At 35.1% G+C, this 27253-nt stretch overlaps 3 protein-coding genes and 1 long non-coding RNA gene across 14 annotated transcripts; 1 reads left to right on the top strand and 3 right to left on the bottom strand.

Moving 5' to 3' along the window:
• Window positions 1-268: 268 nt before the first annotated feature.
• Ccdc58 (Coiled-coil domain-containing 58) lies at window positions 269-1657 on the bottom strand. 2 transcript variants are annotated; one of them, XM_069117135.1, is made up of 2 exons: window positions 1336-1657; window positions 269-864 (listed from the first exon to the last, which is right to left on the bottom strand). In XM_069117135.1, the coding sequence occupies exons 1-2, from the start codon at window positions 1444-1446 to the stop codon at window positions 475-477; spliced, it is 501 nt and encodes a 166-aa protein (XP_068973236.1). In that variant the 5' UTR covers window positions 1447-1657; the 3' UTR covers window positions 269-474. The 2 variants fall into 2 exon arrangements, with proteins under 2 accessions (XP_068973236.1, XP_068973237.1); XM_069117136.1 differs by lacking the exon at window positions 1336-1657 and adding an exon at window positions 1203-1330.
• Window positions 728-27090, bottom strand: bou (glycosylphosphatidylinositol anchored membrane protein boudin). 5 transcript variants are annotated; one of them, XM_069117140.1, is made up of 4 exons: window positions 26716-27015; window positions 25903-26058; window positions 24706-24913; window positions 728-864 (listed from the first exon to the last, which is right to left on the bottom strand). In XM_069117140.1, the coding sequence occupies exons 1-4, from the start codon at window positions 26780-26782 to the stop codon at window positions 855-857; spliced, it is 441 nt and encodes a 146-aa protein (XP_068973241.1). In that variant the 5' UTR covers window positions 26783-27015; the 3' UTR covers window positions 728-854. The 5 variants fall into 5 exon arrangements, with proteins under 5 accessions (XP_068973241.1, XP_068973239.1, XP_068973238.1 ...); XM_069117138.1 differs by lacking the exons at window positions 728-864; window positions 25903-26058 and adding exons at window positions 11018-11262; window positions 25238-25384 and having other exon boundaries at window positions 26716-27090; XM_069117137.1 differs by lacking the exon at window positions 728-864 and adding an exon at window positions 11184-11262 and having other exon boundaries at window positions 26716-27023.
• On the top strand, window positions 1998-23201 carry LOC138181831 (coronin-2B). 6 transcript variants are annotated; one of them, XM_069117130.1, is made up of 11 exons: window positions 1998-2250; window positions 2498-2611; window positions 4318-4611; window positions 17585-17782; window positions 18590-18706; window positions 19346-19660; window positions 19755-19979; window positions 20221-20430; window positions 20499-20616; window positions 20704-20930; window positions 20998-23201. In XM_069117130.1, the coding sequence occupies exons 3-11, from the start codon at window positions 4468-4470 to the stop codon at window positions 21190-21192; spliced, it is 1749 nt and encodes a 582-aa protein (XP_068973231.1). In that variant the 5' UTR covers window positions 1998-2250; window positions 2498-2611; window positions 4318-4467; the 3' UTR covers window positions 21193-23201. The 6 variants fall into 6 exon arrangements, with proteins under 6 accessions (XP_068973231.1, XP_068973230.1, XP_068973234.1 ...); XM_069117129.1 differs by having other exon boundaries at window positions 1998-2611; XM_069117133.1 differs by lacking the exon at window positions 4318-4611 and having other exon boundaries at window positions 2000-2250.
• LOC138181836 (uncharacterized) lies at window positions 2366-2970 on the bottom strand. Its single transcript, XR_011173615.1, has 2 exons — window positions 2833-2970; window positions 2366-2765 (listed from the first exon to the last, which is right to left on the bottom strand). It is a non-coding gene; the product is annotated as an uncharacterized LOC138181836 (long non-coding RNA).
• Window positions 27091-27253: the final 163 nt, after the last annotated feature.

The raw sequence follows: 27253 nt of genomic DNA, 5'->3' as shown, positions 1-27253 counted from the left end.
TCTATGAAATACTGCTTTGTAGTATCATTTGAGATGTCTAAGTTATTGCATATTACTTTAATAATTCAAGAAATATATTTTTGTAACAGATATAAATGAGATTAGTTTAAAAATGTTGCTAAACTAACACTCAATACTCAGTGATAATGATAATATGTGATATAATAAACATTGATAATAAACACTGATATAAAATAATAAATAAAGAAATAAATGTAAAGGTGCCTCAAGGTTTTTCTATTATGCCCGACATATGTATATATCCTACATTTAACCTACATTTAATTTATTAGTAAATAATATAAAAAAAATAATAAGATATACTTATAGTTATTACTATTGCAAACCTCATCTATTTATTATTGCATAAATGTAGTAACTAAATATATTTACAATATTTCAATATATTTGTAGTTAAGTTTACAATCATATAAAAAAGTGGTGGCTGAAGTATTTTCAAAACTAATAACGATATTAAATTTCTATATCAGTCGGTGGCTTATAAAAACCACGGCATTTCTTATAATAAGCCTCAACTGTATGGTCTCTTACAACTTCTTCTATGCTTAATTCTGATTGCAGTAAGCGTAAAGTATTTTGTTCTTTTCTTAATGCTTTAAGAAGTTGAGGACTATCATTGCCATTATCTCTTTCAGCTTTTAATTGGTTCACTTTTTCCTTGGATGCATTTAAGCACCTTGTAATAGCTAATTCCCTTGATTTATGACCTGTTTCAATTTGCTCATATAAATCTTTACATTTTGCAATAGGATCACTTTGTCCTTTAAATGATTCTGTTGGAAGTATAGCATTTAGCATATAAATGATTTTGTCATCAAGTTGCCGCATCTTTTTCAATGCATCCTGGAACAAGAACATTCAGTATCTTAAAAAAAAAAAAGATGAATTTGGAAAAGACACATACAAAAGTAATACTGCAAAATAATTAATTTCACTATAGGTCCCTTAATCATTTTTTTTTATTATCAAGTTTTACAGATATAATGTATCAATTATTATTTCACATTAGCTCAGATGCACAAGGATATTTATTCACTTATTAAAATTTTTATATAAGTTATAAAACTTATATATCGAATTGTTTACTTAATTAAATTTAATTGTTTTTATAGAGAATTTTAGGTCTTTCATTTCTTAAATATCATTTACTGGATGAATTATTATGTAAACTACTATATAACCTTAATCATGTTTGCAGTGTATTATCATTTTCCAGAAATCTACATACAATTTAATATATGTAATTAAAACAATTGAAGTACATAATTTGAAATAATACGTTTTACACAATACTTTCATTTACTTAAAAAATACCTGAAACTCTAAAAAGTCGCCGCATCCAACACTCACAGTTGCCATTTTTCCAATATGGAGATCAAACAACGTGGGTACATACGTAAGTATATACTTACTACCGAAACACATTACTATAGGAAGTAACGAACTGATAGTAAGCTAATGTGGTTATTACATAATATCTTTATGCTTCATCTAATTATTAATATAGCAATTAGTTATTTGATTTTGTATATTTAAATATTTTAGATAAATTTATATAAAATTTCATATACATGGGGTTTCGTTTAACTGGAAACGGTAAGAGATCTCACTTTTCATAAAAAAAAAATGAAGTTTCCTTGTTAAAAAATCTAAATAAAGATAATATTTTCTATAAAAAAAAGGTATTAACTTATTTATGTAAAATTATATTAATTTAGCAGATATTTTAATTTTAATTCGTCAAGTTTCCTTGTCTTTCATACGTTAAATTTGAGAAACTAAAGTTAATATATCTGCTAAAACAATAGTTTTTCGACATAAATAGTTTAATACCTTTTTATAAGGAATGCCGAGATGGTACGATTAATGTTAAAGTATTAAAAAATGTTCGAAATAGTAGTTTGCAATTTCATAATATATAAGGATTGCGAATTCGACCATATTGTTTCCCCTAGAGTTCGATCACGTGGTTTTATTTACCTCTCCTGTTCAGACTCTACTTGCTAGACAGGATATATAATCTGTCCAATGAGACAAGGCAATAAACTCGAGGCAAGGTAGTGACACTCGAATATTACTAGTCGACAGCCAATAGTTGCAGCCGCAGCAATCACATTTTGTTTACGTTTACTGCCCCGTTTCGTTGGACAGACTATAAATGTAAAATAGCAACTCGATAGCTGTACGTCAATATGAAGTAGCAGTAGAGAGCTTTCGGAGTAGATTAAGGTCTTTCTCTTTTTTTCTCAGATCGCTTTCTTGTTTGGAAGAAGATCAATTAATATTTACCAGTGTTCTTTATATTTTATAAAATTGTTTGTCTAAATTCAACTAAAATCTGTGAATAAAATTTATTCTTTAAACTGTGAAACATTCGATATTTCCTGTAATTCACACATATGCATATTGATTAATGTATAGTTAAGAATATGTTCATGTGATTTTCATTCATATCGTTCGATTTATTTAAATCCAGTGACCATTCGGCTGTCTTACGTACACCGTTTCTCGAGCGGACCGCCTTCCATCACGGCGTGCTCGCAGCACGCTCCAAAATCGATATGTAAATCGGCGTTAGACGGATGAAATGGTGAGTGACGCCTGGCAAGTGTTACATCAGATTAAACCGATTGCGTTTCTACACGATCGTGTGCACATTGACCGCAAACTTTAAAGCCGTTCCGTGACACGCTCTCTCCTTTTGCCGCAAAGCAAATTTCTTTTCTACAAGAGATAATACAAACCTACAAAGACATTTGATTATCATACAATCGGTATACAGTGTCGATAGCCGATAACTCGCGTACTTACATAAAAAGAATCACAAAAGTCTTCCTACTACATTATAAAAATTAAAGTATACAAGTAGGTATACCTTGAATCGAAAGTAACAAAATACGTCCGATCTTTTCACTAATTCATTTTCACCTGTTCCTGTCGGCTTGAAAATAAATATTAATGCCGGTACTCGACTTTTTGGATAGCCTGTAGAGCGTGCTCATCGCCCCCTTCTTCTGAGACCCAGGAGGTGAGAAGGATACACAATAAGGTGCACAGTCGGCGAGTACAGTAGTGTCGCGTTAACTGGCCGCGGTTTGCTTCGTTAATTGTCCGTCGCTATCCCCTCCAGTTCTTCAAATTGTGTTCGTGAAGTGAGCCCCTAATGTTATATACGTCTGTTATAAACAAATGTGTTAAATATGGATATATTGAGTATTGTAATGTCGCGTTAATTGACCAGAATTTTGCTTCGTTAAGTGGCCGTCGCTATCCCCGCCAGTTTTGACATTGTGGAGTGAGCTTCTGGTGTTACTATCAGTGGAAGAGATATAGCGAGATCTTAAAATTAGTCAGGTGTTAAAGTTTACATGTTTTAAGAATCGAAACAAGTAGTCCGAGATGTTTTGAGAGAGATAAGGACTCAGAGCCTTGGCCAGGGCCGTACGATAGCAATTCAGAACTATTTCTTCCTTTGCAGTATATTTAACAAAAAATTTCGTCTTGCGAAGGAGAGCGACTACATTATATATTTCTAATTTATGTTCTAAAGATTCAATTCTATGATAAATCGTAATTTTCGTAAATTTCGAAAAACTTACACGGGTGCTAGGAAGATGCGTACGGCCCTAGGTGCGACTAGATCAATCGGTGTACCCACTCAACGCTTCAATGCGTTGATACTAGAGATTTTCAATTTTTTATAGAAATTTATAGATTTTTAGGAATTGGCTTTTCCATTCCTTTCTCTTCCATCAAGTACTTTTTTATGTCTTTCAATATTTTTCATATAAACCACTGATACTACTAATCTTAATTTATAACCTCGCTACATCTAACAATAGAATATTTGTATGATAAACCAACGTGTCAGATATCAAAATTTCATACAATTAGAAATATCTTTCGATAACTGATCAAATAGCTGCCGACACGTAGCCATTTAGCGAAGCACTACTGCAAAAAGGTTGCGCTTTCTACTCACGAGCGAATGAGTACTCGACGACGCAGCAGTCCTCCGCATTTATACGCTAAGAACGTGTAATTCGCTGATCGTATAAAACGAACGTGGTTTAATGGGAACGTATGATATTCGTTTGATTTGTGGTATCGCGGAGACGGAGCAGTCGAGTGGCGTGCTCTCGTGTTTACATGTTGCACGCACGTCAAATCGATACGTCGTATCCATGTGTGACCGGTCTCAGTGAGTGGATTACGAAATTTGTGTAGGACGGAAGGGTTTGCACGTGGTTTGTAATTGTCCATCACGTTCTGTGAATGTTCTTGTTTGGCGTTTAGGTAGACGGACGGCCTATAACAACGGACTTGGGAAATACTTGGTAAATAGGTGGTAGTAAAGTACTTACGAGTGAACGAAGAGGCGTTGATAAAAAGATTGTCAGTTGGAGATACGGTGTCGGAGGTGGACAATACGAAACAAAAGCTTCTATGGGATATAATATCGCGAATTGGGAAATGATACGCACGAGGGAGGAATTAGTGGAGAAATTGGGCCTGGACGCCGCGGATGACACTCATACTTTATTGAACAATATGGTAGACGTCAGAGCGTGCTACAAGCCAAACGGAAAAGTAAGATTTTTTTGCATCAAATGTTTTTTATCCCCGTTTATGTCAGTTTATGTCAATGCATGCTCCCGAAATTGTGTTAAGTGTAATTGTTACGTCTTTGTTTGAGCTTCAAAGCAACTAAGTAACGTTTCATCTGTTTTTCATAATCGGTTTCATATTACCATTAACACATTAGCAGCCGCTGACGTAATACACGATACGTTTTTTTCGTTGCTGAAGTAAGACTAAGTGGGTCGATTATCAATGACTCTGAGAAATTTTTTGAATTTATTTGAATTAACATATAACAAGCGATATAATATTTTGAGAAAAAGTCTTCAAATTTTGTTGCTTAATAGCATAAGCTTGCGGTTTCTTATTTTAGAATTATTGGCCCTAATGTGTCTTTGGATTATAAAACCTATTTAACTTAAATGAAGTTTATTATCGATACCAGCGGCATCGATCCGATTTACAAGTACTAACGAGCATTGTGTACTGGTCACGTAATCCATAAAGTATGTCGTCAACCTTTGTTTGTAAATCAAGAAGCATTTAAAGCGTTCTACTTTACCGTTCGACTTGATTTAAGGAAATTGCTATTGATTAGCGTTCACGATGGGGGATAAGAGCCAGTTCCACTTTTTAAGGATGTTGTTCATTAACTTGATAATAACTGATCATAATAATTCAGCAAGTAAGTTGGAACGTAAATAATTAATTGAGTAGAACGTATTAAATTTAAACATTTGTTCGGCAAATAAAAGAGAACAGATTGCGAGTTCTCGAATATCGAATCGAATCGATACTCGAGCGTTCGAACGATTCGATTGCGTGTCTTCCAGTTTCGAGATCGAGATTTTCTAAATTCGAATTTGCGACTAATACTTCTACGAATTTGAACTGAATTTAACCCTTCAATTTTCAATTATTTTACAACACAAGCAAATTAACAAATTTTCCAGTATTGCTACATAATCTAACCTATGAGAGTTCGAAGGTTAAGTTTTCCATCGAAATTATCGAACTGAAACTTTCGATATTACTTTCTCGATCGAATATTCTACTCTATACGATATTAGCTATCATCTAAACACGTCACATCTAAACACGTGTCTGACGCAATCGAAACTCGCAATCTGCCACCCCAATTCCCACCTGATCCCAATTATCTCCATTAAATCTATACTTTTTTATGCTTTCGCCTACTTTATTGCATCCCATTAGTATCGTGCATTAGGCAGATACCAAGTGTACCTGGCTCTTTCCTTATATCTGATGCAATAGCACACTAATTGCATGTTCTATGCATGGATCCATAGCTATTGTTAGGTTAAGCCCGCGTCTCAGCGTGTGTCCTTAATGACGTCAATTTCGAAACACTATGCAAGTTCGAATCACTTTGAACGTGATTCGGTACTTAAAACTGTTGAAAGTCTTGGTAAGTTTTGAAGTTGTCAGGTTAGTAGACTCAACTGCCTCACCTATATATGAAATATATGTTAATACATATATAGAATAAAATATAACATGTATAAAAGATTTAATCCATCATGATCTTTAATTTTAATCCCTTGCCTCGTAATATAGTCACCTCCGTGATACAAATTATGATTTCGACTTGACAAGAAACAGGTTACATAGCGAAGTTGAGGCTGAATCCTAACTTTTCTCTCAATTCTTTTTAACTGAGATCAATAAATACAAATTCCATATAATATTTAAATATTTTATATTTGATACAGTTTCGAAGATTATGATAACTAATACTTATTTAAATATCTACAAAAAAAAAAAGAGAAAAATCTTAAGGCAAAGGATAAAAATCTCAAGATTTCAGATTTGTCAAATTCCCAATATTAGAAGCGATTCGACATGTTCGCTATGTGTACATATTCGAAGTTGTTTGAAGTGTTTTAGAGCACATCCTATGTTTCCTGTCTATCTGTCTGTGTGTTTCTCTCTCTCTCTCTCTCTCTCCCTCTCTCTCTCTCTCTGTCTCTTTCGATTCGCAATCACCCACGCGCTACAGTGGCATACAGCGGTTTAGCAAGAACAACGGAGCAGTGACAACGCGTGACAACATATGCGATCGTACGAAACGTCACGTTGCTGCATTAAAACACGCACCGACAAGCGCGTGCCACGTGATATACTCGGCTGGCGGCCGCTATAAAACCGTGGCTAGGAGTCAGTGCTGGCTCGGCGACTTTCGCGATCTAACGCGCGCGCCTGGAACTCCGACACGATCGTAGGTATAACACGCGCCGCTTCTTTCGCGCCAGGCCTCGTCTCAATGAATCTACGTTGCGTGACTGCGCACTCGAATTGCCCGTCGTTCTTCTATCCACGATGCGTGCGAATTGTTCAAATCTAAGCGTATGTCTTTTTCATTTTAATCGCTTAGGGACATAATACAAGTTAAGTCGATTTTCATCTTGTGTACTATTTATTTTTTATTTCGTGGTAACTCGGATCTCATATTAACGCTTAACCTTACCAGGCCCAGCCAAACGACCGGTTTCAAAATGTAATTTAAAATTGTACATTCATTGTTATTTCTCTCGTTCATCTAACTTTACGTAAATTCTTATATTATTCGATTAATCAACTTCTCAATTTTTCTTAGTATAAAAATTTACATAAAGTTAACGATAAATTAAATTATATTCTGAAACAGGTCGTTTGATCAGGTCGGACAAGGTTTGTCCTACTATTTGTATAGTTATACTCTTTTTTTCTATATCATTGTAAGAGAATTCAAGAGCTTTAGAAATATTTGGAAATATTACTAAATCGATAGTGAAAATATTCGAGATCTTTTCGACAGAATTTTTAGAAGAATTCGATCAGTAAATAAAATAATAGTTGATGATCTATTAACGATTATTTCGTTGATTGGCCCTAATCAATTATGGACGCTAATCAGTGAATCAGAGACAATTTTAGACGGTTCTAAGAAGTTTGTATTTAGAAGGGTTGAAGATAGATAGCAATGGAAAGAGAAAGATGTGCACAAAGATTATGCACAATAGTATACTATTATATTGATAGATGAATCAACGTTCCAGGAACTTAAATGACGAATCTTAGAGTCTTTTGTGTGCATCTAAAAAATGAAAAGGAGATACGCTAGTTGAGGACAATCAAGCAACTACGTGAACAGATAAAGATATAAGGAACAAAAGATACACGTACGTGATAAAATAAAAAGCGAAACACAAGTTGCGCGATAGATTTTTGAGACGCTCTTTATTTTTCACCTACCTACGCACCTATTCTCTTCTAACACTGCTACCTTCTTTGGCTCATTCTGAACCCAATCCTATTCTTCTATTCTAATAATCAATAATCAATAATCAAAAAAAAAAAATCGTTGTTAACCCCTTGTCTTATTATTAATTATTTATTACTTTCATATCGCGTTTCAAACAAAGTATTAAATTATTATATACAATTTCTATTCAACAAATCTATTATATACATATACATAGATTCTCTTTTTAGAAAGCTTCCCAACATAAAGTAAAAATAGGAATTAAAATAGAACTTTGATACAAATAGAATCTGCATCTCATTTAATTCACAATATTTAATCTATGTTCGTTTCATAATTCTTTACGATAAACCGCTTTCTTACGATTACACCGCGAGTGTGATTCCACATTATAAGATAAAGGGGTTTCGTTCAAAAGTCTTTCTGTTTGTTAAAACTAAAAGAAGATCGAGACACCAAGGCTCGAGGATGGTAGCAGAGTTAAATACGATTAAAACACATGCGGGTGAATGGAAATTACGCCACGGGAGTCGCCGGTTCTTTTTTCCTTTTCTTCTCCTTCTCTCACTCGAGCAAACCGGACAGCGGAAGTCAGATGCTGCCGTCGAAGCGCGCGTCGCTGCCACACGATAACGACAGTAAAAAAAGGGGTGATTCGTCGGATCTATCGAATATCATCGATCGTCGAGAGTAGTTACCGCTTATCGAGCCTGTTCAAAAGTCACGATCGTGAGAAGTGCGCATTAACCGCGACCGAGTAACGTTACGAACGCGTGCCTTTTTTTTCTCCTCTTCTGTTATACCGCTTCTTCTTTCTTCCTCGAGACTGAGACGTACGGGAAAGAATAGGTTGTTGCCACGACCGCTCAAGTATTAGGTTGGTACAGAAATAACGGCTGTTCCTTTGTTTCTCACTCGTAAAAAAAAAGAAAAAAAAAGGACAAGAATAGAATCCTTTCAATCCTTTCGTTATGATATACAATGTACGCGTTTAAAATATTGAGTCATCATATGTTAGGAGTCCACGTTTTCTGAAGTATAGAATCATTTTTACATTTGTTCATATTGATTACAGTGTAATTAGGTCGTAGATTTTTATGCATTAACGAATGTAAATATGGAAAAATGTATAATAACGAGCAGAGATATAATCAAGAGATAAAATAGCAAATGTGAGATATATTTTACAGAACTGGAAAATAAGATTTGCATAAATATTTGCAATATAATTTCAATTGATTATACAAAGTATCTGAATGTTCGTGCGAATATTTGTTCCATATTAATGACTCGAGACTCGCTACGGTCTTCGAATTTTTATGCCCTGATCTCACTCTTCTTCTAATAGGCGAAACTTTTTTAATATTTCAGAGTGTTTAACGTAGCATTGAAATGAAAGATCGACCGTATTATTAACAATTCTTTCAGATGTTCTTTAAATCGCATCGAAATTGACTCAAATGGTGTACATGATGATGTTATCGGAAACTTGGAGCTTTTATTAATTGCAAGACTATCGTAGCGAAAGGATCAATCTTTTCTTTTTTTTTCATTCATCGCTTCCGGTATATATTTTCTTTTATTTTTCATTATCTCGTAACATCGTGTTTCAACGCGAGACTCGCGTATCTTGCGCAGTACGATTCTTAGAAAATTGGGACAAGTGTCTTTTTTTAGAAGTTTTTTTAATTGCGATAGCGTAATGGAGGTTTGAAGAGGATCGTTATTTTTGCATCAACCCGGCAGGAGCGTCGTGAAAAAGCATAAGATCGTCTTTGTCGACAATTCCTTGGCTCATCCTTCCCCTACCAAACATCGTAAAGACGACATTGATTTCGAAGCGTGACTCAAGCGGAGGCGTAATTCGAAAAGTTATTCCCGCGATGAAATTATGTAGTTCCTAATGCGGCCATTGAATATTCATCTTGCGCGTGATCAACATCAAACATCACTGTTTATCCTTGGAGATTCTTAGGATAGCGCATTTCTTCAAGAACCGATTAATTTCTCACGTTTCAACCTTGATTAAATCAGCACAAAGAGATTACTTCAGTGAAAAAATCAAACGGTTACACAGTTACAATCCGCAACATGGAAAAGGCTGCATTATTTCTGCATCCACATAACTTTTGTTTTCCCTCGTTTGCAGTGACTCATTGGAAGAATTAATTTCTTCCAGTCGACTATAGAGCAAAATACTCAATTACAGTCACCTTAAAGTCTCGTTAAATTCGACTCGTTTGAGCTTAAGTAACTTGAATTCAAATTACTTGAGACGAATGCTTAATGTAAAAATGGATGCATAAAGTGAATTTGATTTGGGCAATCTATGTGAACGAACGCGAGAACTGGAGACAACATTACCTGATGTTCACGTGTACGTCTTGTGCACTTGTTTTATGATTTTCAAGTCGAGGAATAGTTGGAAGAATCTTGGTTTCCCTCGAAGCTTACGTGCAAGAATATTTCAAACGAAACAAAAAATGCAAAAGATTGATTCTCGATCTTCGATCCATACATGATGAAATTATTCGCATAATTTTATCAAGCAGGAGCAAAAATTCTCCTTTTTATCTATCGTTATTTAATCGGTCAAAAATATTCTCCATCATTCCATAAGAATGTAAATGCGTTGAAATGTAAATGAAAAACGTTCGTTCCATTATTATACATTAAGCGTAAACCAGCCTTCAGTTTGATAGTAATTGAGTATTGTATCTCATCGGCTCTTCATGATGATTCTTCGTCACGCTTCGAAATATGTTACGAATATTTAATTTCACCACGAATAGAAGAGAAAGAGAAGAAAGAGAAGAAGAAATTATTACAGAAAAGAAGTACATAGATGAGATACATCGTTACGACTCGGTGGCCTCTTAACGACTCGCGCGTTTGATTCGATGATCTCGTAATTAGACGGGCCTCGTGTGGTTCCCTTTTTGTTTCTTCCAGTAAAGCGAGAAAATCTTGACGCCGTTTGCACAGCGAGCGCGAGTTTCCAACTAGTTGAATATCCTCTCCTACTTCGCATGCATGGGTCCTGGCTTGTTCAATTACTACGTTCCTGTTGTGCACTGTCGGCGACCATCGTCTCACCGCGCACGTGTACCGGCTGCCTGAGGTCTGATTAGTATCAGAAATGACCAACGATAAACAGGTGAGTGCTTTCGGTGTTTCGCGATCGATCTTTCTTTTCTTTGTGTTTCCACTTGCTGAACACGAGCGTTCTATGGTAGTTCGATGTTACTTCGACATATTACAGCATCGAACCAAATCTCCTGAGGTTTTTTTAATTTAAAGCTTTGGATTCTAAATTATTAATTCAAATTTTTTAAATTAATCCTTTGAATCCTACCTTCTGAATCGGATCTTCTGTTTGGATCAGCTTGTTGCATCTGTGAATGAGATGTTTCGCGTGTTCATACTTTGTTAGAACGCGAGTTATTTCGTTCAAAATATATCTCTTCATACTTTAAAGACTACTTTCCTGTCAGAATATTTGCTTCAGGCGAAAAACTTATAAATAGCGATATTTATTAGCGACAAACTATCAATGAAAGTGAAATACTAATTAACGAAGAAAACGAATTTTCCCTCGCTTTCTAACGAATCTTGAAGTTCTAAATATCTGTTACGATCTCTATTGAATTTTTTTTTTTTAGAAGAATCTTTTTTAAGATACACATCGTTCATTGAAAGTACGATAGCTACACGAACCATTGGTATCTACCGCTATATCGTGTCACGTTAACTTCGCATAATACTGGTCATGTCGAAGCTCTAAGAACGCAAGTCCTATTTATTTGAGACCCTTATTCGCAGGTCGATACCACGAGAGGTGAATCTAGAACGCAAAAGAAGAAACATAGTTTTACAAACTTAGCATGTCAAGCTTCTTGCTGTCTTCTCAGCCATAATGATCAATGAAAAACGAGTACAAGTGTCGTATTACTGTACCACCTGATCTGTTGTTTACTAACGCTGTCATTTTTCTTCAATTACTAATGCGTAATGAATAGCATCAAAGCAGAGCAAAGGCACACGGTGATGCATAAAAGTGATCGTACGTTTGAACAGATATGATTTAGCAATTTTTTAGAATGAATATATTTTTTCTTTTGCATTGTTCTATCTACTTTAAATAATTGCACGAAATAAGAACTCGTATTTGGACGAAAGTAATTTAAAGTAATTCGAACTGTCTTCTGTTCTAGATTGATTTGTTCGTAAATTCGCCTACGACTTATCAATCAATGGTACTTTAGACTTTAGAGTTATCGGACATCCAACTACCGAGAACACGCTCGATTATTTTTTAAACGTATTTGTACAACGAAATGTACGAAATTTGTACAACGAAATGTACGAAATTTGTACAACGTCTACGACAAACCAACAGCACAGTTCATCTCTATTTTGTACCGTAGCCTCTCGAAGTTGCTGCGAGTGAAAGGTTGTAGAAGAAATGGCACAACGAATTGAGATATTTTCGTACTCTTTCCGCACGATGCACCACACACATGTACATACTCGTGTTCAATTAGTTTTTCCTTTTATTTTCCATCTTGTTTGAAGCTGTTTTACATTTTTCACGCGCATACAAGTTTCTTTTATCAATCAGAGAGCTTCATTTATCGGAATTCTATAAAGATCGAACATTTATAGGATAATTCGACGATTTCTTCTATAGTTTCATATATAGTTTCTTAGATGTTCGAACGTTAACTTTCGAGAGTAATTGAACGCTACGTTCCAAGGCAAAACAGATCGTTGAATGGTTGTAATTTTTTTGGAATCATCGAAATAACATACGGATTTACCGACGTTCGGAAATTTTAAAAAATTGCTCCTGCTATAATTGCAGTCACGTTATGAGAATTATGCTTGATTTATGTTTCTATGTAACTTTGTTGCCAGGATTTGCAACACGTCTAAACTCAAAGAAGATAAAATGTCAGAGAAGCATATACAGGGTGGTTGGTAACTGGTGGTACAAACGGAAAGGGGGTGATTCTACGCGAAAAAAGAAGTCGAAAATATAGAATAAAATTTTTTTTTTTAATTTTTCCATCGAGACAACGATCTACAGTGAGATCCGTTATAACGTACCGTACGCGTACCGAGCGAAAATTCAAAGTCGATTTTCTCGAAAACAAAGCCTCAGACGAAAAATTTTTATTCTATATTTTCGACTTCTTTTTTCGCGTAGAATCACCCCCTTTCCGCTTGTACCACCAGTTACCAACCACCCTGTATAATTATCGCAGCTAATACTCTACAATTCCTGTTCAAAGATATTCTTTCTTCGATCGGTCGTACTATAAACTTTGCCAGTGAAAATTTCACATGTTATTTTATTAAGCAACTTGCAATATCTTTTTCGTCTGCCGTAATTTGTGCAACAGTATCGTTGCATTCGTTATTTAAGAGAATCTATCTCGAAAGATTTTATCAAGCGCTAATCAAAATTTCATTCCGACAAATGGAGCAGCTCTACGATATTTGCATGATCGTGTGAAAGATTGCAATTTTGTATCATAATGTATCTCGTTTCGTTTGATGGACATAGGTGTATGATTTTGCAATTTCATTGTATATTTTGAACATTTCAGCAAAGTCGTAACATTTTGATAGCACCAGGCAGCCGCGATTAGTATCGCACGCGCGTATAGCGCTCGTGTGACCCTAATTGGCATTAGCGTGCCACAGAATTATTACTCGCGAATAGCAGAACCACGGGTGACAAATGATTTCCAATTACATTGACGATCATATGATATGGTCGATCGTTCGCGTCTTTCCTCCGCAATCGTTCGCGTTATTTATCGAAGTTTACGATACCGATTAATTTCTCGAAACTCGTATTTCACCTTTTCCCAACTCTGTCCTCGCATATTTGCCGTTGCAAGTTACAGCGAGGAAATTCAAATGTTTGGGGTTTAATTAAAATCGATCTGAGGAGCAAACAATTTACGATAAAGCTTCTACACTTGCATTTGCTTTCTCGGAACGTTTCTTCTTTTCACACCAAAGGTAGAAAACGTAGAATTTCGTTGATGGTGATATACAAATTCTATACATTAGATTCTATACAATTAATCTGCAAAGCTGATAACTTAAAGCGAAGATTGTGCCAACAAATCTGATTGTATTAGGTTTTAATCCAAAGATCCTGGTGATTTTGAATTCTGCGAATCAGTGAAGATAATCGATGGCATCTAATCGTTCTTTATGAAGAACGAATCGTTCTCTATGACTACTGAACGTATTCGCGTTCCTATCGGACTCTGCTTTACAGATTTCGCTCACCTATTCTATCAATCATATCAAATCCATCACTCAACAAACATGATTCAGTGCGTTTTTCAAAAGCAAAGGTGAAACGTACACCTAACAATAACCAGCTTATACAAGCTTATACCAGCAAAATAAGAAATCGTTAAATCGTATGATATAGAAGGCTTTGAACGTTTCAAGATTTCTTAATTCTGTATTCCTGAAATTTCTCAATCAAAAGCGGCGACCACAATCCTAAATTCGTAAAACGATCGCCCTCGATAAAATACGATCGCGTTGATGCGTAACAATAAAATGAGAAAAAGTGGTGCAGAGACGTTTTTATTATTATTGACGCAGCATGATCGTCGTATGACGCGTGTAAAAATGACGTAAACCCACGCAAAAGTGTAGCCTTACACGCCTTCCGAACGTCCAAAAGAATTATCAAAACGATCTTCTGTTGCTCTTGGTACTATACGATCGTCTAAACTCTTCATCTCTTCTTCAGCCTGCAGAACACCCTTCTTCGTTCAATACTTTTTTATCCTTCTCGATACGATACAATCGTACGACATTGAAAAAACATTGAAAAACGACGTGAAATTTTAACTTCGGAATTGTAGTGACGTAGACGAACGACGAAAAGCGACAGAGATTCGTCATAGTCTTCGGTATCTTCCTACTTACTGATTCCTATTGATACTTCGGTTATCATCTTTCATATCTATGAAGAAGATCCGTACGCGTCACGATGGTGATCGGGAAAAAATAACACAAACATGTACCGTTAATCGAGGCCTACGGTTAGAATTTCGCAGGGACCGAAACGCGAGTTCGTTCGATGAGTATTTTCTTCGCCATTGCAAGAAAAAGTGGCATAATTTGCTCTGTCTCGCCGCGCTACGTTGCTCGCCACGCGCACCACGCGCGACCAACTCCAAAGATTTCACATCGCGGTGATTTTATGCGGGCACAAGCGAGATTCAGACGTCAGAATATATTTAACATGGAGACTGATATCTCCATTACTGGTAAAACAACGTTGAAATTGGAAATTCATCCTATTTAATAACGTTATCCTATACAGTATGTCGATACACCAATGATTCGCTAATAAAGTTCAGTATCTCTCGTAGGAGATAAGTGAAGAGCTGATAAATTCAAGGCCAAGATTTAACGATCAATGGTATTAGTGTTCATTCATGGGTGACAGTGGATTCTTTCGAAACTGTTTTACTTCCGAGAAATCAGGAAAAGAGAATAATTAAAGAATTAATAGGAAATTTCTTCAACTAAAATAAAGAAGAATATTTCGGACAAACCTCCTTTTTCCGGGAAAGAAATCTTATTCATTCGAAGAGGAACTGAAAAACAAGATTGATCTAGAGATTAAGAATTTATAATCTAAAGACCGATAGATTTGAGATACGTTATAGCTTCTCAGATCTTTCCTAGAATTCTAAAAAGGAACCGTAATATCTTTCATTAATCCATCAAAAACGACAAATACCTTTCTGACGTGTAACAGTAACTTAACTCCATGATGAAATTTGAAGATACTGAAAGATTTATATCTGAACTTACGAATTACAAAGACTATACAACACTTAATCGAAGATTACAGAGATATTTAGAGTCGTATTTCATTTCAGAGCAGAATTATAACAATACTGGTGATTCTACAGTACTCTAAGACTTCTAGCACTTCACGGTAATAGTTCAGAGTTAATTCGAAGATACTTTAGAAAGATTTATATCTGAACTTACAAATTACAATGACTACACAACGCTTAATCGAAGATTACAGAGATAGTTAGAGTCGTATTTCATTTCACAGCAAGATTATGACAATACTGGTGATTCTACGGTACTCTAGAACTCCTAGCACTTCACGGTAATAGTTCAGAGTTAATTTGAAGATATTTTAGAAAGAAAACTGTTTTCAGAGACTAAGAATCGTTGTTGCATAGACTCGATAGGAACCGAAGAATTCGATAACGATAACAGAAACATCGAACGATGGATTGATAGAACATTCGGACCACGAAACTTTCTTCTTCACGGTTTCTGAGCGGAGAGAGTCTCAGGAACGCATAAACACGTTCCGCTCGTCGTGCTATTGACCTTGCTGCGAGTAATCGTTGGTGCAAACGTTAACGACGTACTGCAACGATCACAGAGGACCGTGTCGATCTCCATTTAACGCTGTGCACGTTGCTCAAAAGTAATTGGTTCAGCTGCACCGTTAATAACGATACTCCTTACGCGGTAACCGGTTAACAAGCGATTCCTTTGGTTCAATCTTCGATAAAAATACTCGCGGATAAATAGTTTCTTTAACGTTTCATCCTCCATCAATTGTCATCAGGATCACCATCCTTCAGCTTCAGTTTTGCAAGAAGAATTAGTTAGCTAGAAATTGAACAAAGCGGTTAAAAAATCTTTTATCTTCTTTAATCGAGAATATAAGAAAAACAAACGATGCAAATGATAAAATCTTGAATTATAAATCAAAAACGACACCACAGACCTTTCCAACTGTTTCGTGCCATTTACAACGGACATGTTCAGTCGAGAAGACTGCGAGTAAAATTGAACTCCAATGGAATAATATGCTGCTAAACATAAACGTCTGGAAAGTCATTACGAAGTCTTCTAAATGAACACAGACGTCGTATATCGTTCCCTGTATTTTTCTCGTCTTTTTGTGCGAACAAACGGCTGCTTGTACTATGTCCCTCAATTAGCTTCGAGTTCGAACAAATTTTAAGAAGATCGTTTGGAACGGCTGTTAAAAATTTGAAGAGATTGGTCCTCGGAAGAAGACACCCAGACACCTCAAGGTTAGCTGCAAGATCTGCTTGGAAGGATGGTTATTCTCGTCTTAAGTTCATCGACCTATCAACAACGTAGCAAAGTAACTTTACACGTTGTATCATCGGCTTCTACTTGAGAACTGAGAGAGATTTGCAATTAAAAATGTCCTCTTGAACAACGTTTTTGTATATTCCACTACAGTCCTCTCGCGATTCTCTGCTCTTTACTTCTTTATTCGTTGTCTCATAAGCTCTCTAATTACAAGAATAATATTTTTCTGAAAATTAGAAGAGTAGTCGGAAAAGCAGAGCTTTCGATATTGCAAAAAAAAAAGGAAAGAAGGTTGAAGAAAAGAATTCTGAAGCAGAGACAGAATAGGGTTCATTAAAAACCCCAAAATTGGAACTTTTAAATCTTCAAAGACTCGTATCATCTAAATAATCCTAATCCTTGATACTTAGTTCATAAACTCATCATAATATTTTCACGCTTCCACCCATATCCAAGATCCAGGACAATATTTCAATTCCTGGCGTTATCACGAACTTTCATCTGTTCCGCTAATTTTTTTTCTTTTCTTTTTCTTTCCACTGATGCTAATTCCACGTTCATTTTTTCCAGTCGTGGTTCCGTGGCGTTCGAAGCAGCAAATTTCGCCACGTGTACGGCGTACCGGCAAAACGGGAGAAATGCTACGACAATATCAAGATCACGAAGAACGCCCACGACTCGCAATTCTGCGCAGTGAATCCCAAGTTCCTGGCCATCGTAACGGAAGTGGCTGGCGGCGGAGCATTTCTAGTTTTGCCGCTCGATCGCGTGAGTTATCTTTCTTGTTTATCGAGTTATCGATTCGCTGTTCTTTCCAGACGAACTAACTTTGCCTGATAGTACGTACATCGGTGAGGCTGTTTCATAATGATCGACCGACTGTTCAATTATATACTATCGCTCAAAAGTATTGGGTTCCTTGGAAAATTCCAAGTTACCAAATGAACAATAATAACCAAGCATCCATATACGTGTCGCTTCATAGAGAAATTTACATAAGAAAAGTTGGAAGGAATATATATCTGCTCACGAAAGTATTCCAACGTCTATAGACGCCTTTTACGAACACGTTGTGTATAGACTACGGATTTTTATGCATTTGTAGGAAAGTGCAAAGTTCTATAATATGCACATAGCATGAAGAAATATATGAAATATCCAAAGTATAGCGCCTTCTATAAAACACTTGGTAGATAAAACAATCTTCTACCGAGGTTTTACTTGTTTGATTATATTTTCAAAAATGTAAATTTGCATAAAAATCCGCTGTCTAATTACAGTTACCAGTTGAATTCTCAGATTTCATTAGTGCTGTTATGATTATACTAGAAGCACAACTTTCCAAGTAAAATTTAAGACCAAGCTATAAATGTATGTAACATATATGCAGCGTACATCGATACAAATAGCGTGCATATCGAATGCTATTTAAAACGAAGTTCTTCTTGATGAATAGTCGAAGAAGTTGAAACGCATAGAGATAAAGATGCATGCAAATGATTTATTGAATAAGATTGTTCGATCGTTTAATTAATGACTTATTATGGTTGAATGTTTCCTCTTTTTATCTTTCAGACTGGTAGGCTGGATTTTAACGCTAGTAGAGTGACTGGACACACTGGACCGGTTCTGGACATCAAGTGGAATCCGTTTAACGATAACATCATCGCTTCCTGTTCCGACGACTGTACTGTACGATCGTGTTCCTAGTTTTATGTACCGTTGCTTAAAATAGTTGGCGATATTTATTGATCAAAGATTACTGGTACAGTGTTAGGTATTGACTATTAGATAAAATTGTATGGACTGATAAAGAAGTAGATCATATATGTACAGTTAAGATATTTCTTGTAAAATTCAGCTTTCTACGAAGTAAGAATTTTCTAATGGAAAACGAAATCTTTGCCAACTGGTGGCCTGTCGCCGTGACAAATTACTACCATAAGCGACTGAATCATAGACCGTGTGGCATCGACCTTCCGGTCTGCTATTCAGCATCTAGACGATACGATGCTTTGTTTAAAGCTACAACTCAACACTTTGTACTACCTGCAAGATATATTGTTTCTGTTATCTATAAAAGACGGCGTAAAAGATAGCAAAATAGGGTTTACTTAGTAATCTGTGTTTACGATCTTAATTCAGAAATTATCCATATCTTGTTTGTTCTGACTCTTTTAAATTGAAATTGTGAAATTTCCTTTGCTTTGAGCCTTTTGCGAATCTAAATAACTCTTTAGGTATTTCAAAAATATAACGTTTTAATGATTTTGTAAGCAGCCTATCTATATTTTACGATATTCTTCTTATTATTGTTAATCGTAATTTCAGATAAAACTATGGCACATTCCTGACGGTGGTATATCACGAAATCTGACCGAGTGGCTAGTTGAGTTGCAAGGGCACAAACGTCGTGTCGCGTACATAGAATGGCATCCTGTTGCTGAGAACGTGCTTTTCAGCGCCGGCTTCGATCACCTTGTTATCGTGTGGGACATAAATAAAGGAGAGGCTGTCAGTGTCATCGATAGGCATCCTGACGTCATTTATAGTATATCATTGAATCGTGACGGTAGCTTGCTGGCGACAACGTGCAAGGATAAAAAATTGAGGGTCTTCGAGCCAAGATCTGGCATCGTGGTTTCTGTATGTATCCACCGATCACGTTTGCATATCTTGTAATTATCGTTTTCTTGAAATTTACTTGAATAAATATTTCTATTGATCGTCCGTTGAACAGGAAGGAGTCTGCCATGCCGGAACAAAAGCTAGTAAAGTGGTTTTCCTTGGTAGCTCTGGACGTCTTCTTACGACTGGCTTCAGTCGTCACTCCGACAGACAGTATGCCATTTGGAGTCAGCATGATTTGAACGTACCATTGATATGTGAAACTATCGATTCCTCCAGTGGAGTAGTATTTCCATATTATGATAATGACACGAATATGGTGTATCTGGCGGGAAAGGTAACAAATTATGTTCAAAAATTGTTACATTGCCAGTTACAAGTATTAAGATACCTGCTTGTTACATTTATTAGAAAATTCTGACAGATATTTCATTCTATTTGAACGAAACAACAAATTTATAATAAAATAACTAGAAACTAAAAACAGTGAAATTTATACTGTAATAGCAGGTGTCTTGATCCTTATGGTCAACAGTGTATAAGTTGAGAATGAATATTTTATACTTTTCTTATTGTAGGGTGATGGTAATATTCGATACTATGAAGTAGTAAACGAGGCACCCTGGATGCATTACCTCAGTCAATTCATCTCTGGAAATCCCCAAAGAGGATTAGGTATAATGCCAAAGAGGGGCGTAAACACAGCCATCTGCGAAGTATTTAGATTTTATAAATTGCACGCGACTCGAGGAATGTGCGAGCCGATATCCATGATAGTTCCTCGAAAGGTGAATACATAGAAATGTAAAAAGATTAAGCGAAACAAGTGTAATTACCAAATACTTTCGCTTTTTAGAGCGACCAATTTCAAGAAGATCTATATCCTGACACTGTAGGTACTTGTCCAGCTTTATCAGCCAGGGATTGGATAAGTGGCATGAATAATCCACCGATTTTAATCTCTCTGAAAACCGGTATAACTATTGAACTTTTCAACTTATTTTATTATCTTTTTCTCCTCCGATACTTGTTACTCTATTATATGAATTAAATGTTAACAGGTGGTAGCATTACCACGCACAAACCACGAGTGTATAAGCCACCGCAACTTCCACCGACAACCGATTTAAATAATAAGAAGAAATTCGCCTTTTTGTCTACCGAGACTGTACCAGATTACAGGCCCATCGAGTTCCACGATATGTCAGAGAAAAGCCAAAAAACTTCTAGCAATCAAAGCACCAAGTTCCAACAGTTGCAACAAAAATTCGGCAATGTTGTGCTACAGGTAGAACTACCGTTTCTTTCAAGTCTTTATCTCCTTCATAGATTAGGCTAATTAACGTGTTTTGCAGAAAAATATCATTTCCGCGCCACTGAACGATAATAAGGTCTTGGAGAATGTAGACATTCCTAACAACGAGGCGGAATTAAGATTAGCATTTGCACGTCAGACTGACGAGTTACGATTGGTACGAAGGCAGCTCGCGAATAGTCAGTTACGCGTGAAAGAGCTGGAAGAGCAAATTCGCAAGCTTCAGCGTCAGTAAATTTTACTGAAGATCCTCAACGTATGCGCCGAGCAAACTTCCTTGTAGCTTTGTTGCTAGTTGTATGAGAAACATGGTACTTAATGAACAAATAACGCATACGTGTATTGTTCATGGCAATCTAAATGTCTAAGCTTTCGACGAAATTTGCACAAAAAGAAAAAGAGACAAAAAATAAAGGCGGTGCAAAAAGGATATTTAAAGGTGTTCGAGAAACTTTCAGAACTGGAAACATACACTGATTATATATTAGTAACATATTAATGCAGTTATGTAATTCTCTCTAGTGTATCTTGTGAACGATATACGATGCATTTTTTATAGCATTTCTCGTTTCTCTATACGTTATCTTCTCTCTTTGCAATTTCTCGTGTGGCGATCTTGTACCGTTGTTAGAAGAAAACGCAGCAATGAAGCAACAATAATTTAGTCAATTTTTTTAGAACGCAGTTCGGAAACATGTTCTGCTGTAGAGAAACTGAACAAAAAAAAATGAACAAATGATTGTGATTTACACTATTGCCTTCACTATACAGACGAGTTTTTGTCTATATAAAATGTTGATATTTCTCCGAGATGCAACGTTTCGTGTATGCAACTTTTGCAAGTTTTAGCAAGTGTACTTCCCTTTTTGTCATACGAAGTTTAATACGTTTCTTTCGCTTGCACATCAAGATATAGATATACACACGTTACACCTATTATACGAATTTCTCCATCTATCTGAGCAACTAATTTTTCATTTGAAGTTATACGTGCGATCATAACGAGGGAGAAAGATCAGCTTAATATAAAGATGTAAAACTTGGACAAAGTATTAAATGTTCAGTACATGAAGAATTGTACCTGTCTTGTGCATACGCACGTTTATCGTATGCGACTCGTTCTATATAGAATTGTCGTACATAGAGTGATAGATAAATACAGAGATATTTAGGAATTGCGTAGGGGATATTATGGACGCAATAAAAAAGAAACGGACATCATTCGGAGATTCGAAAAATAGCACAAGATGCAAGGACTAATTATGACTAATAATTAAAATTAAGATTTCCTGGAAACGAGAATCAGAGAAAAAGAGATAGTTCGATGAATTTTCTGTAATACTTATTTTGTTCATTTCCTTCAAATGAATTTATGTATTAATATCTTAATATTAACAATCGTATTTATGTCGTTCGATTTGTTTCCTATACTGAATTAACGTTTATTTCTCGATGTTAATAGTCAGTTATATTTATGAATTCCATTATAATGGCTGTACATTAATCGATCAACTAACTTAAAACTACTATTGTGTTCTATTCCATATACGTCCCGTTTTTTTTCCATGCGTAAGGTAATATAACGACGGTGTATCTAGCTTATTAACGTTTAAGCTATCTTGTATTATCGAGTGTATTGATCACTGCCACATTCACTGCCATGGTACCTGTGGCAATACAATGTTTTCTTTTTCAGCGAACACATGGCAGTGACAATATTTATTATACACTATAATTAGTTTCGAATCTTAGGCTGACACTTCTTTTATACGGTTAAATACATAGAACTTAATGTATATGCATAGAGGAAATTTTGTCAATCAGAGAGAAAGAAAGCAAATAGATCTAGAGTGATCAAGGATCATTAATTAATTAAAAAGAAGGAAGAAAACAGTAGCAACATTTATTCACTTCTATTCATATTATTGTATATGCGAAATAATGCTGATATATGTGTGTCAAATTATATATTTCTAGGACCAACAAACCGGGAAAGAAATTGTTAGCCACAAGAAATTCTATTATTGCTTAGTAGCGATCAGATTTAGTAATGATTTATATACACTGTTTATACATATATATATATGTATTTTTCATACGATATATAGTTGTAATTTCGAGCGAAGAAAATATAAGAAAAAAGGAGAAAAAGAAAGGAGAAAGAGAACTCGAGTGAATATTCTAACAATAATATATATGCTTGTGTTCAGTGCACATCAATTATTGTAACAAAAAAAAAAAGAAGAGGGAAAGGAACGACACAAAATACGAACACAAAAAGAAAAATCATTACTGATGTGAGTTTTATCATATGATGAATGTTCAACCCGATTTACGAGAACTGATCATTAATACATGTAGCATAATGGCAAAATATCACTCCGAAATATTTCCCTCTGTGTTACATTTAATATTTTAAACACAGCCATACGTACAGTTAGAGAAATCATTAATCATTGTGTTATCAAGGATAGTAGACTATGTATTGCGTTAGTCGTCAAGTATCTTAATATTATCGATATTATGCTCGATATTAGCCTGTGTGTGCGTTCTTTTTCTTTTTACAACTATAAAAAGACAACTTATTATACGATGGAGCTTGCATAAAATACGTGCATTTTTTGCAAAAAGACAAAGGGAAAGAATGATTTCCATCATAAAAACCGCTTCGCAATCAGTTTCGCAATCTTATAATCTTTGTATTACTCGACGAAGATCTTTTGCTTGACAAACACATTAATATGAACACGTGTATCGTCGTATTGAAAAATGCTATCCTATGTACCGTTCGCTATATAAACGTGGATATACCAAAGAACGAAAATACCTTATTACGGATCGTCGTGAGACAATTTTGTTACCACCAGTTCAGCGACTATATCATATTATATTTATACTCAGAAAAACGAGTACGTGAATGTAAGACGAGTGGAGGATTCTCGTTTGATGAAAATAAAGAACAAAGCATTCGATCGCATTTATATTATCTTGTAATTCATACAGAATATTCCTTAGTATCTAAGTCTAATTCTAGAATTGTTCGTGTTGTATGTTTAGAAAAAAAAGAAGAATTAAAAAAGAGAAACACAGTAGGTTTTCGTATCTACACTGTTCAAATATGAAAAAGATTCGTATTTTGTACAAAAATATACAAAAATAAGTAATCTAGATCTTTGTTAAATTAATAAAAAAAAAAAATAATATGGTAAAAAAATAACTATATGTAAGTACACAGCTTAATAGTTGTGTACGAATGGAAACTTAACGTCATTAAAATTCGGTATTAGGAATGGGTACCTTAATTGTAATTCATATTACGAACGTGTCGATTAATTAAAACTTATTGGTAAATTCTAAACACTAGAATCCTTTTTTTTTGTGCTACGCAAGCCACAATTATTTTAGACAAGTATAAGCGTATTTGCAATTGTACAGTCGAAAAGAGATATTAAATCTATGACGACGCAGGTTAAATATAAATATAAAATGTGTTATTAACTATAATTATATTGGTAACTACTAATTAGTACCTTCGTTTAATATTTTGTTAAAAAGAGAAGGCACGTCAGTGTCATCTTATAAAATTAATCGAGTGCAAATTGTTCCCCTAAGGTACGTCAGAAATACATTCCGTATTACTTCGTGCTAACACATTAAGGACGGAATAGATTTAAAAAACTGATTTTACATTTATCTTGAGTGCATAAAATATGCATTCAAAAGAATTTTATCGGATAAAAATATCTACCTTACGAAGAATAATTCGTAAACTACTAATAATCCAACTGGTACCATCGATGCGATATTTGGTATCAAAATGGCCGCTGGATTGCATCCGTCTCCGGTACAAGTGAAGATACAGGTTCGGTAACTTAACTTGTCACCCTGTTGTTTCACGTAATCGCAATAATTCCCCAGATCCAGTGCTGAACAGAATCGTTTCGTGCCTATTCCACCTATTTCAACATATACAGGAAAAATTGTTTGTTTCTTGTTTTATCTAGCAAAAAACAATAACATGCGTTCGTATGAAAGATGTTAGGAATGTAGCGTGTTAATACAAGCAACATGCAATATATTATTTGATTATTTATTTCTTATGGAATTGTTAAAGCATGACAATTTTCGTGAAATATATTCGTTTTTATTCATTTGTAAACATTTTCACTGAAGTTTTGAAGGAAATATAATAGAATCTTTTATGCAATAGAGATAAGGAAAATCTACCGGTGAACACTTGACATAGAAAACACACAAACATCGAGACACAATGTATGAACCTCCGAATCGTCCGACCGATATGATACAGTACTGTGCATTGTATACATGACTGCAGTTCGTTGGTTGTAAGGTACTTATTACCAAATTGCTATCTCCGCAACTCAGTTCTTCTTCCGACGTACACTGGTAGCAATCCAGACTGGTCGCTTAATCGATTGAAAAAGCATCGATTATAGATGTTTACTATTGCGCGCTTCAATTCATGGATTAATTAATCGATTTTTTCATATTAGAATAGTTGTATGTATTGATTTAGCCAACACATCTTTCAACATCTAACGACAAACTTTCATAATACAAGTAGTATATTAATATTAAATTATTATTAATTTCTCTTATTATATGTATACAGGAACAAACTTGTGCTTCCTTCTAGCTCAATTACCTTACTAGATACAATAACAGAAGAATTAATAGTTTTGTCGTTACACATTGAACCATCCCTATATGCAGATGTGAATTAAAATAATGTTAGTCATCTAAAAAAACAATTCCAATGGAGATGATTATCGATCGTGCCTTGGTTGTTCCCGCATGCTTATAAACCGATAACGGCGATGTCGTTATATATGATTTAAGGTTAGTTTTCGTTTAAGAGTGCTAAGTTTCGCAACAAGATTCCCCTTTCCACGATATGTAACCTGAACTGCCGATATTGTTTTACCCTCGAATCGACCAGTGTGCTTCACACAATACTGCGCCTCGTAAACAGCATCGCAAGGCTGTGGTTTGATATCGATGTCGCTCGAGAGAAATTCGTTGCATTGGAAGGGGTCGGTGTTGTTTGTACTGACGCATTGATAACATTGTAAACTGTGCACTAAACGAAAAGAAAGATTGGGAATTCGATTTACTTCACGTTGATTCATAATTTTGTCAGCTAACTATAGACTAGATCAAACAATACTTTCCAGATTATAAAAAAAACGTATTCTAACCTAATAATTAAAACTAAATAATGAAATGACAGTACAAATATGTACATGTCTTAAATGTTTGTTTTAATCATTAATTAATTACTTATTAGGAAAAAATGATAAATTCATAATATTTAGTGTCCATGAAAAAAAAATAATTGACCCAGATAACTTCTTATTATCTTGCGTTAAACTGTGAACTAATATGTATATAGTTCTCTCGGTCGATGATAAATAAATTATGTGATAAGAATTATATTTTTTACCACAGATTATATAAATTCATGAATAACGATTTGAAGACTAACATCGGTGGCTCTATACAATATCAAATTTTGTTTACCATGAAATAAACTAATAACTTCAAGCTGTCATTTAAGAATGAATACATATTCAACTAAATCGATCCTTCCGCTTGATCCTTATAAATCGATGTTATGTGCAACTTAATATTATGCCATCGCGCCTTTTAATAAAAAACAATGTGGAAAATTATAAATGCCCCACCCAAAGGACGCCACGATATTCACATCATCTATAGTTACGTGCGTTAACCTTACCACTTTCGACGAAAAGCAGGAATGCCGCGAAAAATGTGTAGCTCCTAATGCCGCCAATGGCGCCCATTTCGAAAGATCTCTTTACCAAAGATAAATCACGAAACACTTTTGATAACTGCAACGTAATGTTCTTATATGTTTGCTTGGAACCACTTGCTAAAACAATTACATCTGTACACACGTCTAATTTCCGTTCGAATTTATAACCATCTGAATGAACGGAACAACGACGCGAAAGCGACTGACTAAGCTAGAGAGAGGACCATGCATAAAGTAAGAAGTAAGTAGTATGACGTAGCCGATCCGCTCCGACTCGAACCGAAAATGGTCGAAGTGAGTAGATCGCACGATGTGATCTATAATCGATTTGTGAATCTTAATATCTTTCTATATCCAATGTTTAAAACATGTTAAAAATGTTACTGAGGATAATTCGGTATTGTATATTAGTGTTTATTATATTTCTATTGTTTTGTCTTTACATAAATAATATATCATTTCAAAATTTATATACGTACGCATTCACAGTAAGAGGTAC

This window comes from Bombus flavifrons, chromosome 7, assembly GCF_040668555.2.
Source record: "Bombus flavifrons isolate JBK064 chromosome 7, iyBomFlav1_principal, whole genome shotgun sequence".
Taxonomy (NCBI): domain Eukaryota; kingdom Metazoa; phylum Arthropoda; class Insecta; order Hymenoptera; family Apidae; genus Bombus; species Bombus flavifrons.
This window is presented reverse-complemented; position numbering and strand designations above follow the sequence as displayed.

Bases quoted from the DNA above. Each gene is read 5' to 3' on its own strand.
- bou (XM_069117141.1), bottom strand. From the start codon at position 26,782: ATGGGCGCCATTGGCGGCATTAGGAGCTACACATTTTTCGCGGCATTC. The intron at 25,385-25,902 runs GTAAAACAATAT...CAATCGATTAAG, and splicing joins GCACACTGGTCGATTCGAGG to CGACCAGTCTGGATTGCTAC. The intron at 24,914-25,237 runs GTTCATACATTG...ATGTTGAAATAG, and splicing joins ATCGGTCGGACGATTCGGAG to GTGGAATAGGCACGAAACGA.
- LOC138181831 (XM_069117130.1), top strand. From the start codon at position 4,468: ATGGGATATAATATCGCGAATTGGGAAATGATACGCACGAGGGAGGAA. The intron at 20,431-20,498 runs GTGAATACATAG...TTCGCTTTTTAG, and splicing joins CCATGATAGTTCCTCGAAAG to AGCGACCAATTTCAAGAAGA. The intron at 20,931-20,997 runs GTAGAACTACCG...CGTGTTTTGCAG, and splicing joins TCGGCAATGTTGTGCTACAG to AAAAATATCATTTCCGCGCC.
- Ccdc58 (XM_069117135.1), bottom strand. From the start codon at position 1,446: ATGTGTTTCGGTAGTAAGTATATACTTACGTATGTACCCACGTTGTTT. The intron at 865-1,335 runs GTATTTTTTAAG...TTCTTGTTCCAG, and splicing joins GCGACTTTTTAGAGTTTCAG to GATGCATTGAAAAAGATGCG.